This window comes from Daktulosphaira vitifoliae, unplaced genomic scaffold, assembly GCF_025091365.1.
Source record: "Daktulosphaira vitifoliae isolate Bord-2020 unplaced genomic scaffold, ASM2509136v1 Scaffold_4, whole genome shotgun sequence".
NCBI classification, from domain to species: Eukaryota; Metazoa; Arthropoda; class Insecta; order Hemiptera; family Phylloxeridae; genus Daktulosphaira; species Daktulosphaira vitifoliae.
The window spans coordinates 22635124-22655759 of NW_026099575.1; the positions used below are offsets into that span (position 1 = coordinate 22635124).

Genomic DNA, 20636 nt, shown 5'->3' on the forward strand with positions numbered 1-20636 from the left:
TGTTTTACACAGTAAAAACATATGTATTAAACATTTTTAATTTTAAATCTAATCAACCTTTGAAGAGAGGTGTACAAATAACTTCATATTTTTTTTAAATTATGAGCATTTTTACCCTATCAACTGGTCTAACTGTTGTTTGCATTCAATATATTGTTTTTTGAATTTAGTTGGTTGCATATAATATTTACTAAAAATATTTTGTTTTTTAACTCCTGAAAAATAGCGAAAAGTAAATTATGATCCTTTTCTTAATTATATTCCAATTTGAAGTTTATAATCACTTTTTTATAAAATGACATTTTTTTTAAATCTGTTTCCATTTCTTTTTAAAAACAAAGTGAATAGTAATTGTATGGGTGACTATTATTTTTACTCTGTAAATTTAAATTATTTTTAAGAAGAAAGTTTGATACTTTATATGAATATTGGAACTTGAATAAAACCATACCATTAAAGATCAAAATTTCACAAACATTAATCTCAATTATTACATTAATTTAAAATTTAAAAAGTGAAAAATTAATCATACTCTTATTGTGTTAATCCGCGAGTAAAACGTCGATAAATGTCATTTTTATTAACTGTGTTGACCAAAACATAATATTTTACTTTTAAAACCCAAGTACCATACAACCTCAATAAAAAAGTACAAACTATAATCGTGGTCATACCTTATCACCAAAACTAAAAAAAATATTTATGAAACCTCACCGACCACTTACAGATTTAAAACAAATTTTGAATGAGAAAACCAATCATTATTGCACTAGATCATAGTCGCACTATTTTTTAAAAAATAATTCATTGTTCCTCATCCTCCTTGATTTATTTTTGAAACTGATAGTAATATTGATAATACAGCTTGTTTGTTGGAATTTTAGGTTTTGTCTATGGTCTTAAGTATATTAAAATAAGTTATACTAAATATTTTCAACATTTATTTACCATTTTTACTACTAAAAAAGCATTTAATGTAGACTAAATTATATTAAATTAATTATTAGATTAAATTAATTTACTTAGATTTGCAAAATGAACGCACCTCCAACGTTTGAATCCTTTTTATTATATGACGGAGAAAAAAAGTAATGTGTCTATCGAAAATAACATTTTATTATTAAAATTTCATACAGTTTTTTAATTTTTTACTATGTTAATTAACTATATTTGTAATTTTTAAAGAATTGTTAAAGAAGTTGATACTAAGGTTACAAATGCAGCAATTTTTACTGTAAATAAAGAAGATCATACATTAGGAAACATGATTAGAAAGTAGAAATTGCAAAAAATAATATGAGTTTATAAATTATTCTAATTCATAATAATTTTTAGTCAGTTACTAAAGGATCCAAATGTATTGTTTGCTGGATATAAACAACCTCATCCTTTAGAACATAAATTTGAACTTCGAATTCAAACAACATCAGATTATACTCCTCAAGATGCTCTAACTAATGCTATAACAGATCTATTAGCAGAACTTTCATTATTTGAAGAACGTTTTAAGGTAAAGCATTTCATTTATTATAGATAATAATATTATCTGAGTCTATGTATGTAAAAGAAAGATATATAAAAAACAGTTTGGTATGAAAGCAAGTATTTAGACTCTTGGCATAATGATAATTAATAAAAATTTTCAATAGATATGTGATGTCTAAGTTTAATAATCTACAAATTAATATTTTGTCATTTTTAAATTTATTTAAAAAACTTATAGTGAATGGTTTAATTAAAATCCTAGATAAATTTAAATTTTACATCTTAATTTTAAATAGTTTTGGATATTTTTGAATATTCAAATAAAGAATTATTTATTTCAATTTTTTATTAGGTATCAAAAAAAAAAAAATTGTATTATATTAATTTTAAAAAATCAGCTTAATCTAATACATGTATTGTATTTTTTTGTGACTTTTTGAGTTAAGCATTTTTAGTTTTAAATTATTATTTTAATAAATTATATTAACCACAGGTAATTCATTTCTATTATATGAATATATGTAGTAATATTAATTTGAGTTAAGTACTATGTAGAATCTCTGTAATTTATATCTCAATATAAATACGTCTACTTAGCAAGAATGATGAACAGTAATCATTCAGATTATCTATCAACTAGATCCAAATGAATAAATTAATCAAAAAGTGTACAATGTAATCTTTGAAAAAAGTTATGCTTGATGCCGTAATAGCAGGAAATCTTAAAATTAGAAATCTGTCATGGTTAAAACATTTATTTAGTTGCTGTTTTTTTATTTATTTAAATGTTACTATTAAATTACCTATAACTAAAAAAGTATCCCAACTACACATAGAAACATAAATTGATGTTCATTTATTTTTTTGTATATTTTTTCTAAATTTCTTTAAAGTATGAGAAGAATTTGTAGGGTTTAAAGAGAATATAAACCAAGATTCTAGTTAATGCTTCATGAAAACTCTAGCATAGAACAACAAATAGTTAAAAAGTAAATTGTGATTTCTTATGATTATTCACAAATATTTTAATAAGCTTTACTATGTTAAAATTTTTAAAACAGTATTTTTTACAACAAAATTAAGAAGTTATATCACAAATGTAATACTTAGCCAAAAAAAATAACTAGTAATTAATATATAATATATATATATATATTATAACACTTGGTATAGAAACTCGCTAATGACTTTTTAAACCATTTTTTTATTCATAAAAATTCTTTTTGTTTTTATGCAATCAAACAAGAAAAAAAAATTAATATAAAAATTTTGTTCATCATATATTTGTTGTATAATTTATAATTCTAATTTGTATTCTAAGAAAAAACATTTAATTATATCAGATTTAACTGACAACTAATATAACTTTTGATACAATTAACATTTTGCTGTATTTTTTTTAACAATAAAAATAATTTTAAATTATAAAATAGCCAATTTTTAGAATTTTTCTTACAAAAATTGAGTCTATAACAAATTTTAGAACAAATACTTATTGAGTTGCAAGAATTCTAATATTTTATTTGACGAAAAAAATGAATAAAATAATAATTTGTAAAATATGAAGTTATTATAAAAGATACCCTAATTATGTATCGAATTCCTAAAATTAAAGTATGTTATTTTAAGATCTTTAGTGGCTTTGTTATGTAGGGTATATATATATATATATATATAGATTTCCCAAAAACATTAATATTTACATGATGATGATGCAATATTATTTTTTGATTTAAGGTAGTGAAAATTTTTCTTATTTATGTGCACTTTTCTAATTAACCTTAATTACACCACTCAAGGTTTGACCTTTAAATATTTTATGTAATGAAATAAATTTGTCTGAATTAAGTCAATTTTGTTAAAAGATAATTATGTAGGTAAACTATTCATAAGTAAAAAACATTTTAATGATAGTCTAAATGAACATGAGTCTATTCATTTGACAAATAAATTAATTTTATTGTGAATGAGTTCCTTTTTTACACATTGAATCGGAATATGAATGAGTTCAATTCTTTAGTGAACTTTCCTATGAACATTGTTATGTTAATAAAAAAACATTGCCATAATTTATTCTTATAAAATTTAATTAAATGCTATAATTTATTAATTTTTATACCTTTAAAAAAATTTTTTTTTTTTTTTTAACATTAATCCTTGTTTGTGTGGTCATTTATGTACTTAAAGAAATACATTTTATTCAACTTAAGGAAACTCATTTTCTGTAATAATTTTTTTATTTTGTTGTTCTTCTAATTATATTAAAATTTTATAAAATTGTATTGGACAATAAATTTTAACCCAAGATACTAATATAGAGTGGTAAATTGTATTGTATAGCTAAGTGATTTGTTCATTAAAATAAAAATAAAAAATAAAACATATTATAAAATCAAAAAATAAAAATTTTCATTCAGTTATAAATAGTGATGTGCATTTTCGAATATTTTAAACTATCGAATATCTATTCAAATTGTTTTTATACAACCAAATAGTTTATTTTTAGCATAAACTATCGAATAGTGAACAACTATAAAATTATTCAATAGTTACTATTCGATATTTCCCATCACTAATTATAAACTCTACAAACTCAACTGTAAATTAAATGATAAATTAAAAAAATTAAGATTTCATTGGAAAACATGTAGTTGCATATTACATTATGATAATACAATGAAAATATTGTGATGTATTTAAAACTTCTATTATGTTATTTTTTAGGAAGCCTTACGCGAGAAGAAAGAAGGACTTGATTAATTAGCATATAAATATGTATTATATTTCCTGAATTTTAAAGAAATAATTTAAACCAAAAGTTAAATAAAATGTGTATAAGATTTGTGTATTAAATTATTTAAAATTCTGTAATAAATGGTTTTCTTTATAGATAGACTTTTACATTTACTTTAATGCTATCTTTTATATTTTTGATAAAAGCAATGAAATAAATTTAAATTTATTAAATATTTTTTGGTTTAAAAAGTAGCATTATGAAGGTAACATGTTTTATTTAATTTTGCTGTAATATTAATTACAAATTTACATACAATGCTATAGATGCTACATAAATTATAAACAAGAAAAAAATTAATAATTTATTAAACCACTTATATACAGTGTAGTATGATACGGTATTTCTTTTGAAACTTTTATTTTCAAATATGTCTACTATTCATTATTTATTCGCATATATATCAAATTTGATTTTTCTAATTTTGTTATAATGAATGTTCTTGATCATAAATTAATATTTAGTTACACTTTAAACAATATTTCATTTGGTTATAAAAAAAGTATTTGTTTTAACTAGTATATCTTTTATATATCTTATTTTTTATTAAAATATATAGTATGTTAAATATCAGATATGTTTTATGTTTGCAATTGCAGTAGGATGGATAATATTGAGTAAATTAAAATGTTGCAATTTAACTAATAAAAAATTAAACTCAATAATATATTATCTGTGTATTCTCATTTTTTACTTTATACTTGCTTTTAATTAAGCTTTTAGTTTCATTGGAGATACAAATTAACTTTTCATTGATATTTTTAGGTGAAAAATTTTTATTTTTTTTTAACTTGTTTTATATAAACTTATTATTTTTAAAATGTTTAATCCTTAAATATAATTGTATATTAATCTAAAAATCACCGATGTTTTCTTTTTATTCTTTTTAGCTATGTCGCAACTAGGTATGGGATTAGGGGTTGTAATGTTATGAAAATGATTCTATAAATTCTAGTAGTTATTGATTTTTTTTTTCATCAAGTTGTTATAATTTTTATTCATTATAACATTCTACTTGCAAGGTTTTTTTTTTAATTAGATTTCCCAATTTTTTAGATTTAAGTATGTGTAATATTATTATAATACGTTTTTGGAATTTCAAAAAATAAAGAATTAATTCTTTTGGTATTACTATTTTACTACTATTTGTTATGTTAGTAGATAGCGCCGATGTGCTTTTGATATTTAAAAAGTGGTGGGGGATACACATTGTACGTGTGTTATTGTTTTTCGTCATGACCACAACGGTTTCTTATCATTGGCCTCGTAGTGTGTCGTATGTATGTGTGCACGCCCGATTGTATGTGACAAAAATCAAATACCAAAAGGGTTAATTGTTACTGTTATCAAACTCAATTTATTGCATTAAAAATTTTTAACCCACTACTTCATTTTAACGTACTGGCGTGCTCTAACTGTAGTCTAAATGTCTTGTTTGGCAGTTTTAACTAAATGACAGTCTTTTGGAATTCACATAATCGTAGTGAATGCGTTTTGGAATGACCATTAACCAAGTATTATAGGTAAGTGTATAATTATTTTGCTTCGTTAGTATTTGCATAATTCTGATATACCATATGTTAATAGAATAAATATCTTGTGTAATCTTATTTTATGTAATTTTTATTAAGTCTACATATTTTTTACTTTTTGCTTAATTATTCATTTCGATTAATGTGTAATCTATACTAAGTTAAATTCATTGTATATATTATAATGAATATATTTATTTATAGAAACAAAACTTTTTAAACTTGAATAACACTAACTTTTTACATTATTTTATTTAAGTCACTTGTTATGTTATTGATTATAGAGAACAAATGCCAAAAATATGTTAAAGTTTCTATGTTCTATTAGCTAATTGCAAACTATCATAATTACCTGTAATTATATACTAATTTCAGATGATTTTAATAACAATATTTTTCCATAGTCAATTTTTTTTTCAATTACTTGTTTGTATTTTATAAACATTATTTAGAAATTATTTTTATTTTATGGATTTGGAGATCTTTTAATGTAATGCAAAGAAAAATTAATATTCTCAAAAAGTATAATCAAGTTAATTATTTTAACAAATACAATATGAATTTGAAGTTAATTTTAAAATCTATAAAATTTCAAAGTGGTATATCATTAATTACCTAGTTATTTACAAAAAAGAAAAGCCATTCCCAATCTTGTTAATTTTAGATTTAAAAAAAAAATCAATTTTTAATGATATTAATCTAAAATTAAAAAAAAATCCTAACTTTCGCCTTTAAATATTTATTTATACAATTAACTATTTCTATTTTTTACATTTTCAATATTTCTGGAGGTTTCATATATTATAAATATTACCAAAAGACCTAAATTTTATTTAACTAAATTAAAAATGTATTTTAGTGTAAAGGTTAAAAGAAGAGTTGGAAATAAAAACTATTTTATGAGGTAGAAATTTTATTTTCTATTTACATCCACTAATTAATAATTAATAAAAGTCTTAAAACAATACTATTTAACTTCTCATCAGGGTATATTTTTATTCTGTTTTCAATTGTAACATTTATTTTTAGAGGAATTTACCAAATAAGTGTATTGAGTTAAAATTAACAATAATTCTATTTACACTTTATAACTACTATAAATAATTTTTTTTTAATTTTTGGTTATCAAAAACTTTTTTATAAAATGTATCCATTGTAATATAGCAAATTTTTTTTTTTTTAATGAATTTCGAGAAATTATAATTTTTACTCAATGTTATCTTTAAGTAATATTAATTTGAAGTAGCTTTAAAAAAAAAAAATAATAATTTGTTTATTCTTATTTATAATCAATTAATGATTATTAGTAAACTCTTCATAAAAAAATGTTGCCCTGAGCAAATTATATAAATTTTTTTCTTTAAAATATTTTTTTCCTTGATAGATGTGTAAAAGTGCTTGATTATCGATGTAATCTTGTTACATTTAACTTGAGACAAATATATGTTTAAAATTACGTATAAATGTCTTTTGGTAACTGTAGATTTTTAAATTCTGTTGTGTAAAATGATATAATTTTAAAATATATATAGTTATGATCTTGCAATATGAAAATCGTACTCTCCCATAACTGATAAAGAATAAATGTATAGATGCCATAGTGGTTAGGTGTGAAAAAACTAACCGTAGATTGCAAATAAAATTATGTAATAATGATGGGTCAAAAAAAATTATATAACAAATTATGCTAATTAGTAATAACTATTAAAAATAAAAATTATAGTTCGTCTAACTGGGTTTTAAAATTTTTATTTGTAGACATTAAATTAAAGTGTATATGTTAAATATTCAATTTTTCTTATAAAGCATTAAGTAGTTACAGTTGTTCAACTGTTTTTCGCATCCATATTATGAAAGCTTTTTTTCATCTTAATATTTAATTCTTTGAAAATGGCCACCTGTGTTAGTTTTTATCATTTAGGATGTATTTTCGACTGTTATATTAAATGAATACTGCTAAGGAGTTGTTTTATAGCTTTAAACTATTTATTCGATTTATATCAGAACATATTTTATTAAATTTAGGCTATTGTTCTATTTTATTTTTAGTGTTTTGCACAATTTTATATTTCGAGAAAGTCAACAAATAATAAATTATTTTGAGGATTTAAAATTTTTTGTTAAAATGAAATATGTTTTTTCGCAAATATTCCTAGAATGATATTATAATATTCTATCTGCATAAAACATACATTATGAATAATTGAATATTCAAAATCTTATCGCGTTAATATTATTTTGACTATCATATAAAGCCAAAAAATGTTTTTACAAATAAAGTTGTTATTTCAGTTTTTATACAAATTAAATAAAATTGTATGAGTTAAAAAAAAAATTTGATTTAAATATTTCTAAATACAAGCTTTTTAAAAAGGATTAGGTCACCATTTTAGATCTTATTACGAATTTTATGTTTGAAATTTGTTTTTTTATTTTATAATTAATTAAGAATTGAAAATTTTGATTATATCAGAACGTGTACAAATGTATCTATCGTATTGTAGATGATTATTATGAAAAGTATATAGAAATTCCAATAGTTAAAATAGTAATAGTTTTTTTTTTTTAATTTAATCGATTATTCCGATCATATAAACATTTAAGCATATCAATTTACTAAGTTTATAATTTGTGTCGTCTATTATTTAGTATTAAATTTCTGTATAAAGAAATTAATATTTGTTAAAAATCTCCATAAAATATATTCGAGTTGGATCTATTCTATCTATAATTTTTATTTTTGTACTTTTAAACTAATTAAAATTATTTCCACAATTATCTGCTGTGGTATTGTTTTGAGTTTAACACCTTTTCTTTTGTGGTGGAATTGGCTATAAAATGTTTTATAAATTTTAATAATGTATAACAAATATAAATAATAAAGTTACATCACATAATGTTTTTTTTTTTTCATTAATTTTATTAATACAAAAATTAGGCTTTATTTTAAGATAAAATAATAGAATATTCCTGAGATGTTTAAATAACTAAAAATATCGAATCCCGAATGTGTATCAAAAATAATAGTTTGTATCGGCTTATATGTTACGTAGTCTTTTACATCATAAATACATTATGCTTTAGGGTAAAATTTTATACAGGCCTGTCACAGTTGGTGGTTTTAAATATATCTCGCTTATATTCGTCTGTTTTAGGCATATTTAAAATCATTTTATGATGCAAAAATTCAGGAGTTAACTTCATTTCATAACCTTTACGAATTAATTTTTTATTTTACTTAAGCATAATAAATATTGATTAGCATATTCAACATTAATACGAGTTTAAAATAATCGATTATACTTAACTTACAGTGAATAAAATAAAAACGTATGTCTTATAATTTATATTCTCATTAAATTGATAGAAAACAATTTTTTTGGTATCTTGTTTTTTTTTTTTAATAAACACATAAGTAATCGTAAATAATCCACGAAAAATATTATTTTAGTTTATGATTTCATAAGTATCATTATTTTAAACAAGTATTAAAATAATATATGAAACCTAAAAATAAATGATCTAACTCGAGTGTTTAAAATTGAGGCATATTTGATTGATTAAATAAACATACCTCTATAAACTTAAATGATAGCTGTTTATTAAAAGTTATATACTTAGTAAATATCTAAAGATGAAGCCAATAAACGTTCATATTGAATAACATTGATTATAATATTAAATATTTGTTCATTAAGAAAGGTCTAAGAAAAATAAATATTAATGAGATAATACTTTTTTTTAATTATATTTATTAATACTCATTAAATCAAGTACCATTTATTTGATATAATAAATTATAGTAATCTATCTTTAATATTGCTTACAATAGAAGTAGTAATAGTATCTTATTATCTTTTACATTAAAATAATTAAAAATTAATGTTCCTTTATTTTATAAATGGTAATTACTAAAAAAAATATTATAACTAAAAAACAAATTATTGTGGTAACGATTTTTATAATTTCGACATTTTACTTCATTATTTTTACTAAATTTTTTCATAAAAAAATATTTAGTTGCTGGGTCTTCGTCCCAGACCCGGTGCCTTGCGGATCTCACGCACCTACTATGCATTAGGACCTTCGGGTTGTCCTTACAGCCTTAGGTAGACCACTTATTCCGGTAAGAGTACCCACCCAACCTGTAACAAAAAAATTGTTACAGAATATTCATCTTCGCAAATGATTTTCCTAGAATAACGTCGTCGAGCTCTTTAACAAAAAAAAAAAAAATTGAAAATCGTTTGTCATTGAGTCATTTTTCCAACATTCTTTAATTTTTCAATGTTTTTTATATGTAATAAGATAATTATTATTATTATAATCACAAATAAATAAAATTTATGCAATCTAAAAGTATGATTTTATATATGGATTTCATTCATAAAAAATAGTAATTAGTTGATCATTAACCTTTTTGCCTTTATTTAAATTTACTTATTTTAAATTATATTATTAATATTTAAAAATTATATAATTGTGGATAGCGTATTTATAAAACAAACCTATCTTGTTATTTTTTCCAATTTGTAACAAATGTAAAAAAATAATAATCTTGATAGAAATGAAAATAAGACTTCACTGTATAATAGATAAATTGTAATAACATAATGTATAATTTAATTCGATTTAAAAATTGTCTATAGATATTGTGTTTAATTTTTGTTTGTTTGTTCAAAGAGTTGTGTTATTATGTTTATCGATTATTCCATAGAAACCGAATTGTAGGTACATCGAAGTGTTACTAATGTATTATCTATTATTAAAGTTTTGCCATGCAGTAAAAATAACTATGTTTATAACTATAACTATGTAATTAAACTAAAAAGTAAAATAAATTAATATATCAGAAATACCATTTCCGTTATTGGTACACTCATTTATAAATTTCTATACGAAACTGATTTAATGATAGCATCATTTCAATATAACAATAACTTTCTAGCTTACTTTAAAAAATCAAATATTAGTTATTAATATTTCTAATTAAAAATTAATTGTAAATAGTTAAAAATGTAATACAAAAACTAAGAAACGATATTTAAAACGTTAGTTTTGTAATTTTTATTTGATTTTTAATAGCTTTTGTTTGTTGTTCATTTGAGGAGTGATGTTAAACAGTTTAAGAGATGGTCAAATAAGTTACGAAAACTCAAGTTGCCCATCTGCACACATTCCTCCTCATAATGTCGTCACCCCTATTCAAAACTCACTTTTACCAACAGAACCCAGTGCATCTTTGGCGCACTCATGGAGTTCAAATCATCGATTCGAACAATTGTATGGCTTTCATTCTAGATATTATAATCTTGATTATCCAGCCCCTTATTCACCAGCAACTAATCAATACACGACATCAGAAATGTATGGACAGTCTTCGCAATGCTGTCAACCATGTTGTAGAATACGAACTCAAAACATTTCTAAAAGATCGCCACCTCAAGTTATGTACAACACTAATAGACCTCCAGTACCACAAGTAAATCGATCATACAAACAAAAAAAAACATCAAAACCTTGTAATGAACAGTTCCTACCCTATATTCCAAACGAATTGCCTATAAAATATAATACGCAAAATTGTTACCAAGAAAAATATAATAACTCTTATATAAGTAATTCTAGTTATTGTCCCCCCACTCATTCAAATAGTAACTTATGGATTTCTCCACATAATTCTAATACAAATTGGTCTGACAGACTGCATTCAAATAATCGTTACTCTGGTGTTCAAAGCGATTATGACAGAGAAAAAAATTACCAAAAACTATCTACAAATTACCAAAGTGTTTCAAACCCAGCTGGTGTATCATCGCACCATAAACCTTATAATTATGTTATGCCACCACCATCTATGCATAATGTACATAATTACAGGTCACCTTATTATCATAATGCATTTAAAAATAACGTATCAGATTATAAAACTCAATCCAACTGTGGCCGAGTCCCTTTACCAACCCAAAATAATCAAGTTGCATCAAATATACAACAGTATTATAATAATCAACCACTATATCAAGAATTTCTAAAATCAAATGAACCAAGTAAAACAGATAATATAGGATCATCTAACTCATTAAAAAGTAATTTAAATGTGCGTGAATTTTTAGCTACATGGGACGAAGGAGAAGATGACAACTGTGAAAAGTCATTAGAATCTACACCTCCCATTGTAGTATTGGACTGTATGCCGTTAGAAGGCGATGCTTTAGCGAAAGTTCAAGAAAAATTAAATGTTGTAACTTATGAAAATCTTGAAAAAGTTTTAAAAGAGAATCCAAATTCATTAATTCTTAATTCAGAACCCGATAAAATTGATTTAGCTTCGAAAATCCCTAAAAACTCTAAATCTAATTTTGAACCGATCGATTATACTAAACGTGAAACTGGAATTATTAAACCTTTTAATACGGAACAAAAAGACGAATCGGAGTTACTAAGGTCTTCAGAAAAAAATTATTCAAATGCAAATTTTGATCGTAAATCCTCTGGCTATGGAAAAAAAAACACTGGAGTTTGTTCAACAGAAATAATTGAAAGATTAGCTGAAAGAATTTTCAACAAAAACAAATCTTTGAGTGAAACGAATTCTTTCGAATCAGAGTCGTATTCAAATCAAAATACTCAACCTAGTCGAACTAATGATAACACTTCAAGATATTCGTCTCATTTAAATCAAAATCAGCAAATGTTTTACTATCAACAACGTTATGATAAATATAATGAACCCAATCCTTATACTAAAAATGATTACTTAAATCAATCAACTAGAATTCAACCGTCAATTTCACATGAAAATAATAAACTTCCTATTATAAAATATTCCAACACTTCATGTATTGTTGAAAATGAAAGTCGGAAATGGTCTAATTTTAACCATGGCAATCCCGAAGCAAATACTTGGGATATAAATCAAAGTCCTCAAGAACCTCATATGTCACATTATGATCACAGTGTTATAGCTAAACCGCTTGATTTTTCTGCTTTAACAGATGAACATAAAAATAATCCTTACACTTATGACAAAAATATAGATGAAAATAGAACCAACCAGTTTAATAAGGTAAATGATATCGGCTATACTCCATCACCTACATTAGGTCAACACATTTTAGAAACTAGAATTGATTCTACTAATAGAAATTTTCCAGTCATCGTTTCCTCACATATTACCAGACAAGAGTATAATGGATTTCATGAAAGTGTAATACAGAGAACGGGCTGCGACAAAAATAGAAATGAAAAAGTTGCTGTGCATTCAGAGTACGAAAACTTAAATTGGAATTTAACAAATGATCTTAATATTACAAAAAATAATAACAATTCATTTGAAGAATCATCGTGTTATTATGAAAAAAATAATTATAATAATGTTTTAAACAACATGAGTCCAAATAAAAATTGTCCAATTCAACAATGGAAAAATAACCAATATGAAATAGATATGAATGTAAAATCTAAACCTAATTCTAGTCAAGATTCGTTTTTTGATGGCTGGAATTACATTGATACTTATGGTAACTCAGTAAATATTGATAAAAAAGATAACGAACAAGGAAATAGATTATTTTCTAATCAAAACATGGCTTTTACTGAAGCTAATCAATATAAATGTAACCCTGAAAATGAAAATAGAATGTCGCATTCAAATGAACCCTATTCAGAGCACAATCAAATAATGTCTAATGAGTGTTCTAGAGATGTTTTTAATTTAAATAATCAGATACCCGATTTTAATGATAGTTTTGAATTACTTGTAACCCCTGAACAATCTGATTATTTACATCAAAAAAATTCTGAAAATAATGAACACCGAGCTGATGGTTCTATATTTGAACAAATAACTGATCCAAAGTCTATATCTACAATTGATCTAACAAAATCAAAAAATGATCAACTTCATAAATTTGATTCGGTTGGATTACCTAGTTTCAAAGACAAAGAACCTCTGGCTCCAATGGCCATGCCTCAAAAACTTAACGTTGTAAAACCAATATTACGGGATCCTAGTCAAATGTACACAGTCATTAAACAAAAAAAACTTATTACTTCTAATAATGATAATACTAATAACAACAAATTAGAAAATGCAACAAGAGTAAATTCATCAAATCATTTAAACCACTCGGATATAATGGCTAAATTAAAAAGTAATATTATGGCCAACCATTATGATATGTGGTCGGAAAAGTATGTATTTAAAGATAATTCTGCCGGTAATGGAAATTCTGTTGCTCAATGTGACATCCAAAATGCACAACCTAAAAATAATCAGCAAGAAATTTTAGAAACTAATATAATTTTGGAACATCAACAAAATAAGGAAAGTGTAACATTATTAGAAAATGTAGACCCCTCGAATATAACTGAAAAAAAAAATATTGAGACAGAGAAAAATTCATCAAGTGACTTCTTGAATTGCTGTGTCAATAATACCAAAGGCAGCAATCAAAGATATCGTGAAGCATTAGATGAATTTGACACATCCTTTGGATTTGATATTCACTGTAGCAGTACAAGAACTACTGAATCTTTCCATGAAGATATTGTAGATAAGTGTTTAGAGGAAAGAGTAAACGACCAAATTGGCAAAGATAATGTAGACAGTTTGGATTCTTCTAATAATACTTCTGTAAATGAAATGCACTCTTCAAATAATATTACTCAGTCATCATTTAATAATGAATATCAACCGAATTATTTGATTAAACAAATTTTAAATAGTGAAATTAAATTAAGTCCTGCGAATACTCAAATATCTGATAGTAAAAAAACTGAGGGTTTGATTAATTTTGACTACCAAGTAGAAATTCGAAGTAATCTTGATCTAATTGCTGACAAAGTTACACAAAGTATTCTTAATGATGTGTCTACAGTAATACAGCCTGAATTAAACATTAAAACTAATGAAAGTTACAACTTAGATAACAGTTTAATCAAGAGTGATGATAGTAAAATTGATGATTCTTTTGTGTCTAAGGACGATAATAGTAATATATTGAAGTTTTCAACTCCGTCATCGAGTCCATTGTTGCTAATTGACACAAATTTGAATTGTAAATTAGACAATTACCAAAATAATTATTGTAAATCTAATAATTTAGATCAACATTCTGAAATTAATAAAGTAATTACTGATCCCAAATTGAGTTTAAAATCAAATGATAATTCTAATAAAAATGAAGTTTCCGTTAGTTTTGAATCGTCAAATAAAGATTGTGGTTCAAAAACTGATGATAGTTGTAATAAATCGAAAGAAGACGAAGCAGGCATATCAAAAAATGATATTAAAGTTATAAGTATAGAAAGTGAAAACGGAGGTATTATTGAAATACATGAATTCCTACAAAGTAAAAATAATAATCAGAGTCATGAATCGTCTTCAATCAACAGCTTTCCTTATAATACAAAGAAAACTGCTGAATTTATCCCTTCGTATAAACAAAATGACACTATTGAAATTGTTGATAATAAATCAGATGAGATAGTAAAAAAAAAATCTGAAATTGAATCTGACGATAAAACAGATATTATAAATTTACAGAATATTAATCAAAATAATTTGGAAATAATTGATTTAACTGATATAACTAAGGTTTCTAGTGACCCGGAGGAAATAAATAGTAACGATAGTTTAGAAATTATATATCCATACGAATCTTTAAGTTCATCCAGTTTAAGGAAAACGGATCTGATTGAAGTATGTAACGACAACAAGAAATTTAAGAAAATAAAATTGAATGAAAAAACTGGTAAATTTAGTAGTATCTCTAGTAATGATGAAAATTCTAATGATACAATTGTATACAAACCAAATGAGATCATTGAGTTTACCAAGTCTGAAGATGATAAATATTCATACGATAATAATCAGTTTGACGAACTTGAAGTTGAAGTTGAAATCAAGCGGACCTTGAATATAATATATGAAAATCTAGATTTATTAATCATTGACAACTGTAAAAATTTTGATTCAGATAATAATATAAATTATAGATTAGACAACAAAGGAGAAAATGAATTAAATTCAACCACTACAAATAACAGCATTATTGATAAAAAAAAAACAGATGAGAATAAATTAAAAATAGTTGATTTGTTTCCTTCAGAAATATCAACTAATATTGATTTTGAGAAACATGGTGAATTAGATTCTACTTCTAATACTGTATTAGAGAATAATAATGATGAACAATTTCACTTATTCAGATGTATTAAAAATAAAATAAATTCCAAATGCAATTTATCGATTGAAAAAGGGATAAATGAACAACTCAATGATAAAGAAAGTTGTGAGACTGACACAAATAACACAATAAATAATGAAGATACTAAATCGGCAAAAACTTCTGTAGTTAATATTATAAGATCTACTCCTAACGCTGAAATAAAAGAAATTATTCATGTGGTTGAACCATCTAAGCCAGAGGAAATATTTAAAACGACCCGTGGGTACAACACTTATAGGCCTAATGAAGTAGAAACGCCACGAATTAAATTTATGTTAAAATGTAAAAATATGATAAAAAAAAACATATTCGACACCAAAACTGTATTGGCTGACAAAAAAGTAGAACAACCAATAAATAGTGAATTTATAGGTCGTAAATTCTATAAGAAAAAGAGACCTTTATCATTTTCTGAAATAGTTACAAAAAGTGAAGAATTAAAAGACTATATAATAGAGAATGATAAAATTTCTCTTTGTAATACAGATGATCCTGTTATAACAACTCAATCAAATGGCAAAATTTGCTTGCCTGACGTTATTACTTATAGTAAGGATAAACATTATGAAAATTCGCCTATTACAGAATGGAATGAAGATAATTTATCAATTGTTGTAAACGAGTGCATTAGAGAAATAACAGACAATCTTGAAAGTTACTACTCAGACTTATCAACACCAGTACCATCACCATTGAATGATTTTTCTTTACCTAATGATGCTTCAGACAGTTCATTGAAAGGTGGCTCTATAGATTATTGGGATAAATCTTTAGAAATTGAGTATAAGAATGTGTTGCGGAAAACTATTTCAAAATTCGCTAAAACTCGTGTAACTTTACGTGACAAATGTAATGTGAGATGGATAGTTCATAGAATTTACGAAAGTAAAAGAAGAAAGAGGAAAAGAAAAAATATTAAACTAAAAAAAAATGGATTCAAAAAATTACTTGGTAAATGTTCTGAAACATATAAAACTATTAATACAATTGATAATATTCCAATAACTACTTTGATGCCAAATTGTAAAATAAAGGTTCAATTACCTTGGGGACGAATATTCAACCTTAATAATCAAAACAATATGAGAAAAGGGAATAGAGATACAAAATTGGAATTAGGGCCAGCTAAAGTAGAAGTACGGCTTTGTCGAACACCAAGTGAATGGCAAGTAGCCGCATGTCATTCACAGGCACCATCTAAGTCAGTAGTAAGTGTAAAACGATTAGTGTTACGAAAAGCTTCAACTAGTCCAAGGCGACATAGTATTTCTTCCTCCTCGGACTCAGACTGTAGTAGTATTAGTAGACAACTTCCAAAAATTGTTATAAGACGCAGCGGTCATGACAACTATACTAGTCACGTTAGTGGAAGTGACTTAGACATGGATAGGGGTGACGACAGTGACGACAACAGAGAAACTTATCGACGATGTTTGGTGGTTATGATAGAAAGAAATCCAAAACTAGATGAAATGGCTCTTTCAGGAGTCAAAACTCTAAATCTGAAACAAATTGTTCCTATTTCTTCTGACGAGTCTGCTGACGCTAATACAGTGATGGTACCGACAAAAAAAGCTCGATATGCGTAATCAGGTATGTGAAATGTCCTTCATAATTTATACCGATGTTTGCTTGGCTTCCAATTTATTTAATTGTGTATGCGGTTTTTTTCAGGCCTCGAACCAGTGGGAAAAAATTAAGCGGGATAACGTTAATATTATGTTACCAGTAATAATTTCGGACCTTGAAACGGATTATCATGATTTTTCTATTCAATTGTTATATTTTCCAAAACACATATTTTTGTGATTGTTGTTCCACTATAACAATTTTTTTTGTTAAGTAATAATTTATTTTGTATTATACACACACAATCATTAACAAATCCTTTTTAGTCATTATTATACTTTATTTATTGTTTTATTTTATTGAAATATTTATTCGCTTTATTTCGTTGGTGATTATAAATTTGTTGTTGATGTTAGATTATTTGTTTTAGTTTAATTTTAATTTTTTGTTGTTAATTAATATTTTATGGGTACAAAAAAACATGGGCTTTACATTGACCAAAGATATTTTTGAACTAGTTAATATATTTGTAGTTATTTTACGAACCAAAGCAAAAACTTATTAAATTTTTTAAGTATGTTAATTGGCAAAATGGGTAAAAAATGACCTTATATTTGATGATATATTCTTGTAAATTTAATTAGGAATTATTTTTGATAAAAATTAATCAAAATTAATTATAATTTATTTATTATGCTAATAATTTTTTATTTTAAAAACGCCGACTATTGAATATCGTACGCATCTTCAGTTTTAATATTAAAAAAAGAATGAATTATTTTATTATTGAACATTGATATAAGAAAAATCTTAATACACTTTTGCAATTTCTTATAGATGTTAACACAATTCATCTATATTAATTTCAATTATATGATAATATTCGTTGGAAAAAATAGTTCTTGTAGTTTTTTGAAAATAATTACAATATTTATCTTTACATATCATAATATTGTCCTCGTTATACAAGATGCATCATAATGAAATATGAAATAGTATTTTGGCCTTCTTTTTCATATTTATCATAATAAATCAGTCTTTTAAATTTTTTTTCTTTTAATTTATATACCAATTTTTAATTTTTTCCTAGTCAGTTAATTTAATTGAAATAATGGTTTTCTTAGGAACTAGATACAGAAACGCTCCATTAATAAATAATTGAATGAAACATTCCAGAATTTAATATTGTTATAATTGACTGTGATTTTAAAACAAACAAGTTAAATATAAGTTAAAAATCATAACGTATTATAAATGAAATTAAACAAAAATTAATTTAGTAGAAATATATATTTTTCTTTATATATTGATACTATAAGTATTATTTTTGTTTACGCGTTTAAAAATCGTAAAAATATATTTAATTATAAATAGTATGAATATTTAATTTCGCTAAGATATCGGTCAATTTAATGAAACAATAAGCTATCTTAATATACTTTTGTTAACATTCCAATGATATATTAATTATGTTTTATTTGGTAATTAAATATTATAACAAGATTATTTATTTAAGAATATTTTAATATTTCGATTATTTAAATAAACATATTATAAATTTGTGGTTATGTTTGGCTTTTACTTAGTTTCGGCCTATACCCTGAACTTAATGTGATCGTTTTAAAATATATATTTCTTTATGGCCTTGTTAGACTATTTTGTTGAATGTTTATAAATTTATAGAATTGTTCTTCAAAAATGTTACTTCATATTTTTTCATTTATTTTGCGTTTATACTTGATTATAGAATACACATTAATACAAATTTTGTATGAACGAGCGTTGTAATTCTATTTATTATTAATTATTCGATTAGGCAAAGATAGTATGTTACTTTTGAACGAATTTTTTTTCTGTTATATTATTAATTTCAATTCAAATTTTATCAATCATAACGAGACCTTGCGTATCGATTTATTGAAAAATAAAACTTAAAACAAATTTATTTGCTAAAAACTAATAATGGAAAAACGATTTTCTATTAAGATACAGGTGTACCACTATACTATTTGTTAAAAAGACTGATCATAATACTATCCATAATACTAATACGATCTCAAAATTAGTACATTATAATAATTAAACAATACTTATATTATACATATTTCATTTATAATATTGTATATCTATCTATATCGTATGAAATATTTTATTTACTGTAATGTATCAATAAAAAATTGTTGTATAATTATTTTTTAATTCATTATGTTGTGAGGTTTTAAATATTTAAACATAAATTCTAAATATTTTTTACTGTAAATCTGCCACATTACATTTTTTGTGCCTTAAATTGTGAGCTTATTTCAATATAAAAATTATTATATATTGCTAAATATTTTATCTTTAAAATAATTTTATCAAACTGACTAAGAAATGTCTAATCATTTTGGTGTTGATATTATTCTTGAACACGTGTGCATTCGCCCGTTTGACATCATATTTATTATTAATAAAATTGGCAGGTCTTTATAAAAAATAATATTTTTATATTTATTATTTTTGCATTTTTGGGTATTATATTTAATTTTTTTTTTTTCAATATTAGTTGAAAGTAACTTTTAAGTTGTAATTCGTGTAGGTACGAACTTGGGTTATTCGAACATCCTATTTATATTCTAAAACATACCATAATGTATTGTACATTTCGTTTTATTGTAATTTTATTACTATATTATTGTATTTACCTAATTTTTTAAGAATATTTTTCAATTATACACTTAAGAGTTTTGTCTTGTCAACTTCAACTACACTCGCCTCAATTTATCGTTAAAACATGTAATGTTAGAAAATATTGTTTAAAAAATAAATTTTGGTGTTTTTATGTCACTATTACTATTATTGCTGTAGCTTACACCGTTAGTTTTGGTGTTAATAGGTATTATAACTTAGTTATTGTTTTTATTTTTTGTCATTGGTATTTTATTATTGAACACTATTTAATCTTGTTGTTTTGATTTGCAATGTGTTGTGAAATATACAGGGTATGTTTAAGACATAAATGTGTTATTTTTTAATTTTACC

General features: G+C 23.9%; 2 protein-coding genes across 3 annotated transcripts; both read left to right on the top strand.

Moving 5' to 3' along the window:
- Positions 1–862: 862 nt before the first annotated feature.
- Positions 863–4374, top strand: LOC126904901 (DNA-directed RNA polymerase II subunit RPB11). The gene is made up of 4 exons (XM_050684304.1): positions 863–1088; positions 1186–1275; positions 1336–1510; positions 4210–4374. Exons 1-4 carry the CDS (start codon positions 1036–1038, stop codon positions 4243–4245), a joined length of 354 nt encoding a protein of 117 aa, XP_050540261.1. The 5' UTR covers positions 863–1035; the 3' UTR covers positions 4246–4374.
- A 457-nt stretch (positions 4375–4831) lies between these two features.
- LOC126904897 (protein PFF0380w-like) lies at positions 4832–20614 on the top strand. 2 transcript variants are annotated; one of them, XM_050684294.1, is made up of 3 exons: positions 4832–5802; positions 10920–17639; positions 17721–20614. In XM_050684294.1, the coding sequence occupies exon 2, from the start codon at positions 10925–10927 to the stop codon at positions 17633–17635; it is 6711 nt and encodes a 2236-aa protein (XP_050540251.1). In that variant the 5' UTR covers positions 4832–5802; positions 10920–10924; the 3' UTR covers positions 17636–17639; positions 17721–20614. The 2 variants fall into 2 exon arrangements, with proteins under 2 accessions (XP_050540251.1, XP_050540250.1); XM_050684293.1 differs by having other exon boundaries at positions 4833–5802; positions 10897–17639.
- Positions 20615–20636: the final 22 nt, after the last annotated feature.

Bases quoted from the DNA above. Each gene is read 5' to 3' on its own strand.
- LOC126904901 (XM_050684304.1), top strand. From the start codon at position 1,036: ATGAACGCACCTCCAACGTTTGAATCCTTTTTATTATATGACGGAGAA. The intron at 1,089-1,185 runs GTAATGTGTCTA...TAATTTTTAAAG, and splicing joins TTATATGACGGAGAAAAAAA to AATTGTTAAAGAAGTTGATA. The intron at 1,511-4,209 runs GTAAAGCATTTC...GTTATTTTTTAG, and splicing joins TATTTGAAGAACGTTTTAAG to GAAGCCTTACGCGAGAAGAA.
- LOC126904897 (XM_050684294.1), top strand. From the start codon at position 10,925: ATGTTAAACAGTTTAAGAGATGGTCAAATAAGTTACGAAAACTCAAGT.